At 41.0% G+C, this 14003-nt stretch overlaps 1 protein-coding gene across 1 annotated transcript in view; it reads right to left on the bottom strand.

The window, feature by feature from the left end:
- CELSR1 (cadherin EGF LAG seven-pass G-type receptor 1) overlaps window positions 1-14003 on the bottom strand; it is a 292313-nt gene that overhangs the window by 165671 nt on the left and 112639 nt on the right. The window contains 1 exon segment of the mRNA XM_043507789.1: window positions 235-873. Coding sequence (XP_043363724.1) covers window positions 235-873 — 639 coding nt within the window.

Here is a 14003-nt window from a genome sequence, read left to right as displayed (position 1 = left end):
CCAGAAACACACATGTAAAAGAGATGTGTCCAAACAAGGCATTTTAAAACAAAGATATGGGATTTCATCTAACTGAAAATGTGACACATTAAATCCTTCTCTCTACCAGAGTTTAGTGTCAGAGGCTTTCTCCATTTGAGTAAGAATGTCAACAATTTCAGCTTGATACAGAACTGACTCAGTGGATGGCCTAACAAATAAATCATGGGTATAATAGATAAGATAAACACATACCAGTGTAGTCCTCGTAACATTCACAAGTGTAGCCTCCTTCTCGGCTCCGACAAAGCCCATTATTGCCACAAGGATTGGAGTAGCACAGATCAATCTCTGTTTCACAATAGTCGCCTGTAAACCCAGGGGGACACCGGCACCTCAGACCATTGATGGGATGGATGGGTCGGAACAAAACGGTGTTTGAGCTAATAAATGGAGCAGAGCTGTCAAACTTCAACACCGAGACACACTTCATATAGTTCTCACAAGGCTCTCGCAAACAGATATTGTCATCGAAAGGCAGGACCCGCTGCATAGAGATCATAGTCAGTAGTGTCCTGTTGAGGTAGATCTGTTCCTGGAGGTCCTCGGAGGGGAAGAACTTATTTCTAATGCCACCAGGAAGTAAAGCGGAGAATGTCACATTCAGGATATTGGAGCTGACGTCTGTATCGTTTTGAATGTTGAAGACGAAGATGCCATCCTTGGTAGTAGACAGCACCATCGCCACACCTTCCACAAAAAGAGAGAGCAACGGGGAGAGGAACTTCTCCTGGGACATGTTTTCCAGCCGCACGGTGATACTGTTGGTCAGCATGTCATCGGTGATAATAGTCACCCTCAGGGTGCAGACTGCTGTGACACTGTGAACACCATCTATTGACATGGGGAAGGGGGGTGGAGAAGAGAGAGAGACAGAGAGAGAGAGATCAGAGTTATTTCAAACAACATCCTCTGAAGTGCTTTGGCATACAGACCAGGCTACTCAGGCATTCTCCAATAAACACAACTGAGAAGTGAGACATTCCAGCCTCCTGGGACGTGAGAGAGAGACAGAAAGTGCTTTGGGCTTCTGCACTGGAAAGAACCTAAAGCTTGTAAGTAAAGAACAAGGGACATCCAGGTATGCACTGTCCTAGACTGTTCCACTCAAACAACTGGAAACTGCTAGCAAGACAAATAGCTGTGGGAGGGTTAAGGGCAAGAAACTTCTTCTGATAGGAACTGAACATATCTTACACAAGTCACTGCTAGCCTACAACTAATGCTATGAAGCTGTCACTTTCTGCAGCACAACACCAAAATTATCTTCTCCCGCAGCAGTCTCAGACTTAAAGTACCAAAACTATGCAGAGTGAGAGAAAGGATTATCAGGGCTTTAGATAAAAGTCTTCACAGGGAATAAGAGCTAACTACATTTGATTTCCTTCAGGAACCTTATATGAAAGTTAGAGATGGAGCCAAATGAAGCCAATCGCTAATGAAAGCAGGCATTTTTACACTGCTCCATTATGTCTTTGACATATCCACGTTTTTTGCTACAAAACATTTCAATGCACATATGGCAGTGATATCTAATACTAGAGAGTGATGGATGCCAGTACAACCCCCAGTATAGAGTTATTTATATTAATGCAATGCCTTTGCAAACTTTACAGTCTCATTTCATTATAAAATATAATCATTGATCCTGGGCAATGTGATGGGTTCTATATACATTATGTATACTGTATACATAAATGAACATGGAATTTGCAATGAGCACCTACATCAGAGAGATCAAACCCTCGTGTTTGGTTCTGTCTCCTGGCTGAACTTAAGGACTTTGTCATTTTTTCACTAATATATAATATTTTATTTAGAAAGTACGGATCACAGAGTATAAAATATTAAATAATTTGTACTATAGTAGGGCCTAGAGGCCCCAGTTGAGATCGTGGCCTCATAGTGCTAGGCTCTGTACAAACACATAGTAAGAAACAGTCCCTACTCCAAATATTGCACAATCTAAATACAGTAGAACCTCAGAGTTATGAACACCAGAGTTAAAAAACTGACCAGTCAACCACACACCTCATTTGAAACCCGTCAGACAGCAGCAGACACACACACACACACACACAAGTACAGTACAGTACTGTGTTAAACATAAACTATTAAAAAAATAAAGGGAAACCAGCATTTTTCTTCTTCATAGTAAAGTTTCAAAGCTGTATTAAGTCACTGTTCAGTTGTAAACTTTTGAAAGAACAACCATAATGTTGTGTTAAGAATTATGAACATTTCAGAGTTATGAACAACTTCCATTCCCAAGGTGTTCATAATTCTGAGGTTCTACTGTAGACAAGGTGGACAAAGCAGGGGAGGGGAAACAGAGGCACAGAGAGGTAAAGTGAATTGGATGGTCACATCAGTAGTGGAGTTGGAATAAAACCCAGCTCTCTAGACTCGCAGTCCAATACCTCAACCACTAACCCAAACTCCCTGTCAGAGTCCTTTCTAATGTCTAACGCTGAATAGTCACCTACTGTATACATCTACTCCAGCTAAACTGAGATACACACACTGGTGTGATTTTGCATCTCTTCAGTGTAAATCAGCAGTAATTGCATTTGAATCAATATAAAAGCAGTGTGAGATCAGAATCGGGTCCCCCCAGTTCATAAAAGGCTTTTTTTTCCTTTTCTTTTTTCGGTTGTTGGGTTTTTTGTTTGTTTTTTTAATGAGGTGATAAGCAGAGAATCATCTCGTTGTGTCCATGAAGTTGTGTCCATGTTCAGCATAACCACCTAGAAAAATTGAAAAAATCAAACCAGCACCTATTATCTAGTAACATCGTTGGGTATGTAACGATGCAATCTGGATTTAAAGTTAGAAGATTTATTTTCCTGTAGTCCAGGTGGGTCTAAACTAAGCATTTTCCCCCTACCCAGGAATGTCTTTAAAACCTCAGCTGCTACTTGTTTTTCTTTCATTATAAAGCCACTGCAAAACAAACAAAATATTTTCTCATGGGTGCTACTTTATTATTTAATGGCTAAAAACAAACAGTGGTGGAGTTGTAGCAAGTGGTCATTATTTTGGGTGATCTTTTTGTAGGACCCATCACACCAGCTGATTTTTTTAGCTTTCATTTTCCCCAAGATGGATATTCCAAAGAACATTTCCATCTCCTCCTCCTCAAGCTGCTCCAGACAGACTGTCCTGTTTCCATTTCCACAGAAGAGGCAAAACTGCCTTGCATGATCTTCAAAGCTTTTCAATACTCAAAGCCCTAATTATAAACTTTTACAAATGCATAATCTGCAGGTTCCCAATAAACGGAAATGTAGGATGCATATTAGTACAATTAATGAACTTTTTTCATAAATGACAGAATCAGACTAGCTTACCCCTTTCTATCAACTATATAGTCTATTTCACGAGAGAACAGCAGCAAAACTAACTATTCAACAGCTATTGTCATTTTGATTGGCTGATCCAAAGGGTGTCTGGTCTATTTTGTTATATGTTGCACAATGTATTACACAAGTTCTCTCATAACATGGAGGAAAAAGGGTACCAGACAAAGGGCCTTTTTCTTAACGAAACACTGATGTATAGTCCATGGTATGTATAGTAAGAAGACAAAATACTATCTGCTGTCTGACAACCCACTGGAGTCCACAAACTGTCATAATCAATATCAACTGCCACAATATACACGAGCGTCCCAGCATTCACAGCAACTATTCTGACACAGTTAATAAATCACTACAAAAAGCCCAGTGTCAGACACCGCATAGCTTGGTTGTTCTGAAGAGAGCACAAAAGAAAACCAGACATATGCATATAGTTTCAGATACTTTGAAATTACACATAATGTTTTAAAAGCAAATATAACCTTGTGCAACTCTGTTGCAAAAAGATTAAAAAACAAAAGGCAATAAAAAGTATTTTAAAATGTATTTTGTAGAAAATAAACACAACTAGCATTTTCAGAAAAACTGGCCTTTTAATCTTACTATGGGCTATATCATACCATCAAGTTTGAAAAGAGAAAATCCCATTGGATGATTTATTCCATTCACTGGAGAGTTCTGTTTAAAAACTGATGTCACTTTTTGTGACTAGTATCTATTCCAGTCCAAAGCACAGTGGAATTAATGCAAATTTTCCCCTTAATTTCAATAGAAGTTGAATTAAGTCCTGTTTAATAATAATTAAGGTTGTGAGTTTTTCACGGAGGTCACGGAAGTCACAGATTCCGTGATTTTCCGGGACCTCTGTGACTTCTGAAGTGGCTGGTGCAGCTGACCCCAGGGCTGCCTGATCAGGTCCAGGAGGAGCAGCAGCGACGGGGCCCCGGGGCTGCTTGCTCAGAGCAGCAGTGGTGACAGCAGGGGGACCCCAGGCCGCCCTCTCTCCAGCAGCAGCGGGGCCCTGAGTACCCCCCCCAGGATCAGCAGCATCCCTGGAAGCACCCCCACTCTCCCATGATCAGCAGCATCCCTGCAAGCATCCCGCCCCACTCCCCACCCCCAGCACCTAAGATATAGTTATGGGTATTCTTAGTAAAAGTCATAGACAGGTCACCAGCCTGTGACTTTCTGGTTATTGCCTGTGACCTGTCCATGACTTTTACTAAAAATACCTGCGACTAAATCATATCCTTAATAATAATAGGTTTCAGAGTAGCAGCCGTGTTAGTCTGTATTCGCAAAAAGAAAAGGAGTACTTGTGGCACCTTAGAGACTAACAAATTTATTAGAGCATAAGCTTTCGTGAGCTACAGCTCAAGTGAGCTGTAGCTCACGAAAGCTTATGCTCTAATAAATTTGTTAGTCTCTAAGGTGCCACAAGTACTCCTTTTCTTCTTAATAATAATATTTGCAAAATGTTTTGAGATCCTCACATGAACGACATTGTGAAAGTGCCAAATATAATTATTGTTGTTGTTGTTGTTACAAACTACAATGAAATCATTTTATAAAAGAAATAGCATTTCATGAAATACAGTTATATTATAAACCTACACATTTTAACTGTCTTTGTACTGCATGACATGCCTAATATGTACAAAGGTCTGGCATAAATGCAGAAGTCCTGTGCTATAGCATAATAGTGGTGCTTCTTATTAATGCTATAATGTAAATCTAATTTTTCATGGGGGGATTACACTACATTATAAATACCTATGCCAGGTTTTGGCCTGAATAAAACTTCTCAGAACAATGAAAACTAATAAGATATTCAATAAAACTGAACATTTTAATACAATTTTAATAAAATATCTTGACCCACATTCTTTTGACGGTTCAGAATGTGGCATGGTTTTAACATTTCAGGTGATGTTTGGCTTTGTTCGCTGTCAGTCACTTTGGAATAGTCCAGTTCCTTGCACTGATGTCAGAAGGCAATCGACCTGTAGTGTCCCTCTCAATCTTTTAACTTGCAGAGAAAGGATGGTCCAGTGGTTAGCATACTAAACTGGGCCATGGGAAACCATGATTCAACCTACTCTGCTACAGAATTCCTTTATGACCCTAGGCAAGCCACTTATTCTCTCTGTGCACTGTTCCCAGTCTGTAAAATGTAGATAATAATGCTGCCCTATCTTATGTGATGATGAATGCATTACAGACTGTACAGATACTACAATGATAGGGCCATATAAACACCTTAGTTAGACAATCAAATATTGTCCTGAAGACTGCCAGAGCCAACTTTACCAAAGAGAGAAAGGCAAATATCTGTCTCATACATTTGACTGTGTTAATGAGAAGTGGAGACAACCTGCAGAGTTGTGAACTGTTGTGTGACTGTGGGAAAAGAGGTGTGCAATTCAGCAGTAGTCTATCCACCACCGAATTTATTTCCTTACAATGATTCTCTTTGCATGCATATTTCAAAAGAAAACTTCACAAGGTGTATCCCTTACAGTGCAGTTTTATTTTGTAACACTGACATCTGTGTTGAATAGGCCCAGTATTCTTAATTCTGCGCCAAACTAATGAGAAGATTTAATAGAAACCACACATCTCCACAAATTCCAGAAAAACAAGAAAAGGCAGGAAAGCTTACCTATACTCCCAGTTCTCTAAAACACACCCACTGCAGATAAGTTATTGAATGGTCATTCGTATACGAATAGCTTTTCTTTATGAAAAGATGGATCGGATCCGAGGCTTTAATCTTAGCTTTCTATGGATGGGCAGTTCATGAACCACAGAATTTTATTACCTAGTAATATAAACACAGCAATGTTTAACTGAAAGGTGTACCTGGCTCTTGGAGTACCCGGCCAACAAGGTGTTTGTTTTTTTTTAAAGAAGTATAACAAAAAATAAAATTATGAACACTTTTTTTGGTCTTATTAGCTATAAACTGTATTCGGGTCTGACCAATAATCAAAGCAACATATTTCATAGCAATGTCCCAGTGTCACAGGCTTCTTGCACAGATGCCCCAATCTTACATTCATTCTACTTTCCCGCTTAGGATGCAGCTGGAAACCTTTAATGGATGTCAGAGTTTACAACACAGCTCTGCAAACTCCGTGTCTCGAATAAAACAAGGGTACCCCTTAGGTTCTGAAGCTGCAATTCAAATGGTCTCATTTGTGTCAGTGAACAAGGAGCAAACAGATCCCCCTGCAGTAGATGTGCCTTGGTGACATGTCTTCAAGTGAGTGACCTTCCATACACCAATCCATTCAAAGATGGTTATATATTCAGGACTTTCTTTACACTGTGTACAAGGCCACACCAAACAAAGCAGCAATCCTCTGCAGCAAGCAGTGGTACATGGACTACAATAGCACTCACAAGCCCCTTCCATGACCATGCTAGGCACACGGCAAATATAGAGCTAGTGATAGTCCCAGCCCCAACGAATTTACAATCAAGGCAGACAGACTAAGAGTGGCAGGGAAAAGAGAGATGCCCAAAGTCACAATGCTAGTTAGTGGCTCAGTCCAGGTCTTCTAAATCCCAGCCCAGTGTCCTATCCACTACTAGACCATATTCCCTCAATCAGGGACAGCTAGCCAGACAGTGATTATCTTTCCCATTTGCACCTTTCAAAAATCATTGACATACAGTTAAAGTGCATAATATACTTGCCAAATACTACTTTTCTTTGTAAACAATTGTTGTTGTTACTACAGGGAGGTTCTATGATTACAAATGGGAGGTAGGTGAGAGTCCATGGAACAACCTCTCTATTAAGATGTCCACAATATAGAAACGTTTGAGAATCCCTGACGCAGAGGAAACATTCAAAGGAAGGTGAATTCTACAGAAAATGAGTTACTAGAAATAAGTAAAATGTTTAATTAAAATGGCAGAAAACTTAATTAACAAAAAGAAAAAAATATTTTTAGGCATACCTGTACATTAACATGGAAATCATACAACCTGAGCTCTAGGCCACAGCTCCTAAATACCTTTTATGACAGACTGCAATGTTTCAAAAGGGAGGGTATCAGGGCAGCCAACTTCCTCTGTTAGCCAAAGGCTCTCAGGGATGTGAACGTATGTGCATGGCCAGTCAGAGATTGGCCCATGTCCTGTAGTCTGAATGGATCCAAGTGTGAGTTTTTCTTTTGCTCTCAAAAAGGTTGATGTTACACAGTGCAATACATGAAATAAAAGGAGCACAGCAAGGACCTTAAAAAGATACCCCCTTATCTCCCTTTCAAAAACCTTAATTTGTTTCATATAAATGCAATACGATCCCTGGGAACAGCTTTAACTGATTCTGCTGTAGCCTACTAGTCTCCAAATCCAGGATCAGAAATAATGCTGAAAAGCAACACTCTTTACAGTAAGTTAACCAACATGACAAGTAAATGAAACGAGTGTTATTTTTCTTGTTCCTTCCTTCATTTAATGCCTGTCCAACAGGACAGATTACAGTCTCAAAAGCTTTGTGTTTTTATAAGGAGCTATGGCTGCCAACAGAATTTTGTCGGGGGCTGGAAGGACTGTTATAATAATTTATTACTTGAGTAAGGCCACAGATGTTTATGGTACAAAAACAATGAGTCCATGTGCTGATCAACTTAGCATGCTAAAAATAGCAGGGCAGCCATGGTAGCATGGGAGGCAGCATGGGGTAGCTGTCCAAGTACAGTCCCATCTAAGACCCTAGATAAAAGTACAGGTGGTTAGCCTGAGCTACCACCTACGCCACCACAGCTACGCTGCTATTTTCAGTGTGTTTCCTTGATCGAAGCTAGCATGTATACGTCCACCTGATCTTGAAATTACACCTGTGGGAACACCCTAAAGGCCTAATCCAAAACCCACTGAAGTCAATAGAAAGACTCCCATTGACTTCAACAGGCTTAACCTAAAAATGACTCTGTGTAAGCAGGCTCTTGCACTCATGCAGAGCCTCAGTGAAGTCTATGGGGCTCTAAGCGAGTTCAGAGGTCTCCCCAGGCAAAGCTCGTTTCAGGATCAGGGCCTATTAGTTAAGATAAGATAACAGTATTTGATAACAGAGGAGGGCCGATGGGGACAAGGGTGAAGACAATATGATTATGTAGTCACAAAGGATCCACAGGATTACTTCTAATCAATGGATCCTAAAAAAAGGATCACTTTACCATTTTTAAATGTCAATGTCTAAAATCAGATATCTAAATCCATGTTTGGACACCTCTACATTTTCAGCAGTGTTGAGCACCAGCAGTTCCCACTGACATCAGTGGAGTTTATGAGTGCAAAACTTTAAATGTAGACACCCACGTTTGAAAATGTTGACCATGCTTGTAAGTCTCCTTGAAGAAATAAAATTTGAGAGGTGGAAACACAGCAGATAGTGTTAAGATGGGGGTTTCCTGGCACATACGAAAACATAAAGAAGACAAGGCACTCATGGAACAAAAGAAAAACAAAGCCATTCAGATAAGTGGCTTGTGGTGAACATAGAGGTGCCAAACTAGACAATATGCTAAATGTAAGAAGGAGCTAAGTTGTAGGAAGCCTTGAAAGCAAGAACTAGGGGCTTGAATTAAATTGAGGAGTCAGCAGAGAGAAAGTGAGCATGGCTGTAGCATGTACCATAGTAGATAATTTTTGCATTAAAGTTTTGGACCATCTGGTAGCCTCAAAGCTCTCTTTGAACAGTTGCAGAGGATTAGAGGATCTAGGCGACAGTGTTACTTGGCAAAACCAGACTTGCCACATTTGTTTTGTCGCTATATCAGCTTGTACCTTTAAAGCAGCACATGTGTGATAAAGATGAGGATAATAGTTATTTTTTCTGACGTGCATCAACAAAAAAAGTTCATTAAAAATACTATGACAAATAACTATTTTCTAATTTCAGAGTGGTAGCTGTGTTGGTCTGTATCAGCAAAAACAATGAGGAGTCCTTGTGGCACCTTAGAGACGAACAAATTTATTTGGGCATAAGCTTTGGAAGTAGGTTTTAGCCCACGAAAGCTTATGCCCAAATAAATTTCTTAGTCTCTAAGGCACCACAAGGATTCCTCATTGTATCTTCTAGTTGGAATTTTCTGTATATTTTTATCTATGTGGGGTCTGTTTTAATATCATTTAGGAAGGTAGCTTCAGACTTCCTATACAGGAAGACTCCCTGGGATAGAGAGTTCATTATATATGAAAGGACATGGACTTACAAAACAGAAAAGGAGTATTTGTGGCACCTTAGAGACTAACAAATTTATTTGAGCATAAGCTTTCGTGAGCTATAGCTCACTTCATTGGATGCATTCGGATTGCGAATACAGACTAACACGGCTGGTACTCTGAAACCGGTCTTACCAAAGGCTTTTACCCAAATATCCAAGGAGGGACAGGATATCCTTTAGGTATCAGAGGTGCTTATGGTACATGAGTTCAAAAGAGGACTTTGAAATGGGCCAATACACTTAAAATGCTCAAACATTAAATGCTTTCCTTTTTCTGTATTTCTCTGTTTTCTTAAATAAACTGGGTGAGAGTCTCACCTTTACTCCAGCACCTTTACACCAGGTAAAAGGGCCAAAGCAGCATAAAGAGACTCTAAAAAATCCAAGTTCCACTTGAGGGAGAATTCCCCTGGCACAGAAATTGAGGAGCACTCCTTTGCAAGCCCTGGTGTAGGGGGCATGCTGGGGTGAGAGAGTCTTATTGGGGTAGGGCCATGACACACAGCACTGCAAAATCTCTGGGCAGTGTTGGTACCCACTGGCAGGGGACAGACTACCATAAATTAGGCACATCTGCCAGGGATGTCTAAGTTACGTTGCGATCTGCTTCGAACCCCAAAGAAGTGCAGATCCGAAGCACAATACAGAATTCTAGCCATAGTTGTTCAGATTCTAGATTTAACTGTCGCTTGAGGTACAAGTGTGGAGAATGTCCCCAGAGAAAGTTTTCAGAGTAGCAGCCGTGTTAGTCTGTATTCGCAAAAAGAAAAGGAGTACTTGTGGCATATTAGAGACTAACAAATTTATTTGAGCATAAGCTTTTGTGAGCTACAGCTCACTTCATCGGATGCATTTCCCAGAGAAAGTGTCTGCCCTTGGAGGAGGAAAAGAAAATGTGGGATTAACTAGTCTAGCGGTTCTATCTGGGGACAGAGGGATGCCAGAACAGGACAGACTGAGATCTGTGCTGGCAGAGTTACCCATTTAGAGATCCTGGGACAAGCTTTCCTGTTGTTACAAATACTTTTTATTTTATTTCTGAGTCCAAAGAGAATGAGAAAGTGAAAAATGGTGAAGTACAAATTAGGGGTCAATCCAAGGAAAGCATGTGGCCAGTTTCAGAGTAAAGATAGAGACAGTACATATCTGATGACAACTTTCTTCATTTATGCAGGTTGTGGCTGGGCTTTCAGACAAAGCTACCATAACAAACATTGGCCTAAGACACACTCACCATGCAATTTTCATTGATTTATTTTTGAAAAATGAGTCACCTTAGTGTACTGATATGGTGATCTATGAAGCCCTGAAAAAGGGAAGGCAGCAGGACTTGAAGCTTGGAAATTCTTGGAACTCTCACTTAGAGATCCCCTCTTTGGAATTCATGGCAGTACAGGCTAAATTAAGAAAATGAGCTCTATATCTAGGGGGAAAGCAGTGGGGAGGAGGAACTGTATCCTCTACATTGTACAGAATGCAGTTGTTAATTCCTGAACTATAGATGAGAAAACTGGGTAAATGCTTTCTTGAAGATCCTTGTCCTTTAAACATTCTGTTACTTTGAAAACACATTTTCTTTGGCTGCTTGTTGCTGGATTAAGATTGCTTGTATTCATCAGGTAAGACTGTGAATAACAAAATAGACACCTGGAAACTGAACATTTGGGAGACAGATTGGGCTGATAACACTAGCAACTCAAGTGGGATGTGTTGTCTGAAGTGAGCCCTGTTGCGTCTTGACCTCGCTGCTGGTGAAACATCCATACCTTTTCTGTATATGCACTCCTAGGCACCCTGCTCCCTGATGCTGGGTCTGGAATCAATTGGCGGGTGTGCTGAAAGTTAGTCAATTGGCGGGGGTGGGTGGAGGGCAGTAGAGAACTTTGATGAGGGCACTGGTAGGAAAGCAATGGCAGGAGAGCAGATGGATGGGAACAAAAATACCTGTTCATAGGGGAGAGGGATATAAGCAGAAACAGAAAGGAAGGGGGCTGCGGTGCTTTGAGGTGGTGGTGGGAGGTATTAGGAACAAAACACAAGCAGGGCTTAAATTCAGCTTGTGCCACCCAGAGCAGAGCTCCGTCAACGTTTTCAAACCCATGGGAGCTCCAGTGCCTCCCACAGGGCTGAAGCCCCAACCCCCAGAATTTAAGCCCTGAGCACAAGTATACTAATTACCATCTCCTTCATGATGTGTGTGTGAGGACGAGCTTGTCCTCAGACAGCCAAACATTAAATAAGACTCCTCTATCATACACTGACACAGGAGTCGATTCACCCCATAGGCACTGACCACCTCCCTGCCCCTGAGTCAAAGTTCAGTGGGAGATCCAGGAAGAGCAGTTTTAAACCCCAGCTGGCGTTCAATAGAAGCTTTGCTGGCACAGGCTGCCAGGATCTCCTGTTTACCCCAACACACCTAATTTATGGGCTGAGCCGGCCAACTCCAGCCACACAATGGCAGAGAGGCTGCACGAGGCTTGTACAGCTATGGCCCAGTTCCAGGATGATTTTCTACTATGTGGGGCCCACAGTCCAGGTTCTTCCAGTGGAATGTAGGCAGCAAATCCTCCCCATAGCATTGCAGAAGCCTAGTGTCACTACAAGATTGTTCGCGGCAGTGTATTTCTAGTATGCTCTTATCCTGGAGCTGAAGAGACTGTGCCAGTATTCCCTATTTTACATGAAAGTCTACGGTGATTGTAAATATTACTATTAACCACACCTGCTCAGGTTACATACAAACCTCACACCATTGCAAAAGTTCATTTGCTGGGAAAGAGGGGGCTGGGGAGGAAGGAACTCAAACCTCTCCCATACAGCTTTGTCTTCTTTCACTTAGATAAGTCTTAGATATTTCTACCTATGTGTATCAGTCTGTATCTTTGTAAGCTAGAGTAAGCTATTATCTTATTACTGGTTTATAAGTCATCTTTCTAAGCAGGTCTGAGCTATGAAAAAAACTATTTTCAAGACATTTATGTTTTCTTTCAAGGTCAGTATGTGGCCTCAAGCTACAAGACAGACTTTTGTTTCTCAAGATATTTGCTGTGTTTCCTGTGTCACCAGTTTACACCCTCTGATTCTCTGCTCTACAAAGTCCTTCAGAAACTGTAAATAGTGGATTCCTGAAGTATCACGCAAGCACCAGACTAATTGTGACCTGGAGTCCTGGGATACTTGACTAGTAATCTGAATTCATGAGTGTGTACTCCAAGTAAATTATGTATTTTGTAAAGATTGAGATATCACCAGCGTGTTTACTCTAAACCATACTTTCACATCATTAACTCCACTTCGAAAGAAAGAGACCACAACTGGAATGCCCAGCTGCTTCACCTGGCATAACTCAATAGAGCAGTGAGAGGGGTCCCCACAAAAAAAATGTATTCTTTACTTAGCTAGAGCTCACTTATAAACATTTTTCTCAGGATGGTTGATTAAAAGAAGAACTTCCTGTGGCAGGCAAGGAATTAATTTAAATCTCTCTGCCAGTTTCAAAGCAAGGATAGGTTAATGCTATTTTGGGGAAGGAAACGGGTAAGACAGAGGGAGACAGCTTCTGAAACAGTACAGATATGAAGTGAACAGCACCTGAGCTTTGAAATGTATGCTCACATCATTGTAAAAGTAACCTAATAGGGCTCTTTTCAAAATGATGTTAGTACAGCCAAGTCTTTCACAATTATTTTCTAATAAAGCTAAGTATTTCTATGATCCTATGATTCATTTTTCTCCAGATTGTGTTTTATTCCCAATGGGCCTCATCCAACTCCCAATGAAGTCAACAAAACTCTTCTCACCAATCCTAAATGTTTCACCCAGGCTGGAGGAAAGTAAGCACTCAGGGCAAAATCAAGAGTTGAATATGGTTTTTGGAGATGGCTGCCATTCTCTCTAGATAGCCTAGCTGCCCCTCACTTCTACCCTCTCCTGAGGTACAGGCTCAAGAAGTTAACTTATCAAGTAACTTATGAACCTTTCAAATAATAGTTAACTGCACTACTTTACTGACCACTCTACTTTCTTTCTCATAATGTGATAGCACTAATGAACGTCAATTTCAGGAGCAGTTCGAGTGATCTTGTTTTTACATATCATGGCCCTAATTCAGACAACTGTGTAAGAAAATTCAACTTCAGGACTTGTCTACAATGGCACTTTACAGTGTTGCAACTTTCTCGCTCAGGGGTGTGAAAAAACACACCCCTGAGTTACAGCAAGTTTCAGCGTTGTAAAGTGCCAGTATAGACAGTGTACCAGCGCTGGGAGCTACGCCCCTCGGGGAGGTGGCTTTTTTTAGAGCACTGGGAGAGCCATGGTAGCCCTTTAAAGTTGCCAGTGTAGACTAGCCCTCAGTGGC

The sequence above is a fragment of the Dermochelys coriacea genome, chromosome 1 (assembly GCF_009764565.3).
Source record: "Dermochelys coriacea isolate rDerCor1 chromosome 1, rDerCor1.pri.v4, whole genome shotgun sequence".
In the NCBI taxonomy this organism is placed as follows: Eukaryota; Metazoa; Chordata; order Testudines; family Dermochelyidae; genus Dermochelys; species Dermochelys coriacea.
The sequence above is the reverse complement of the archived record's forward strand: the minus strand, read 5'-3'. Positions and strand labels throughout refer to the sequence as shown.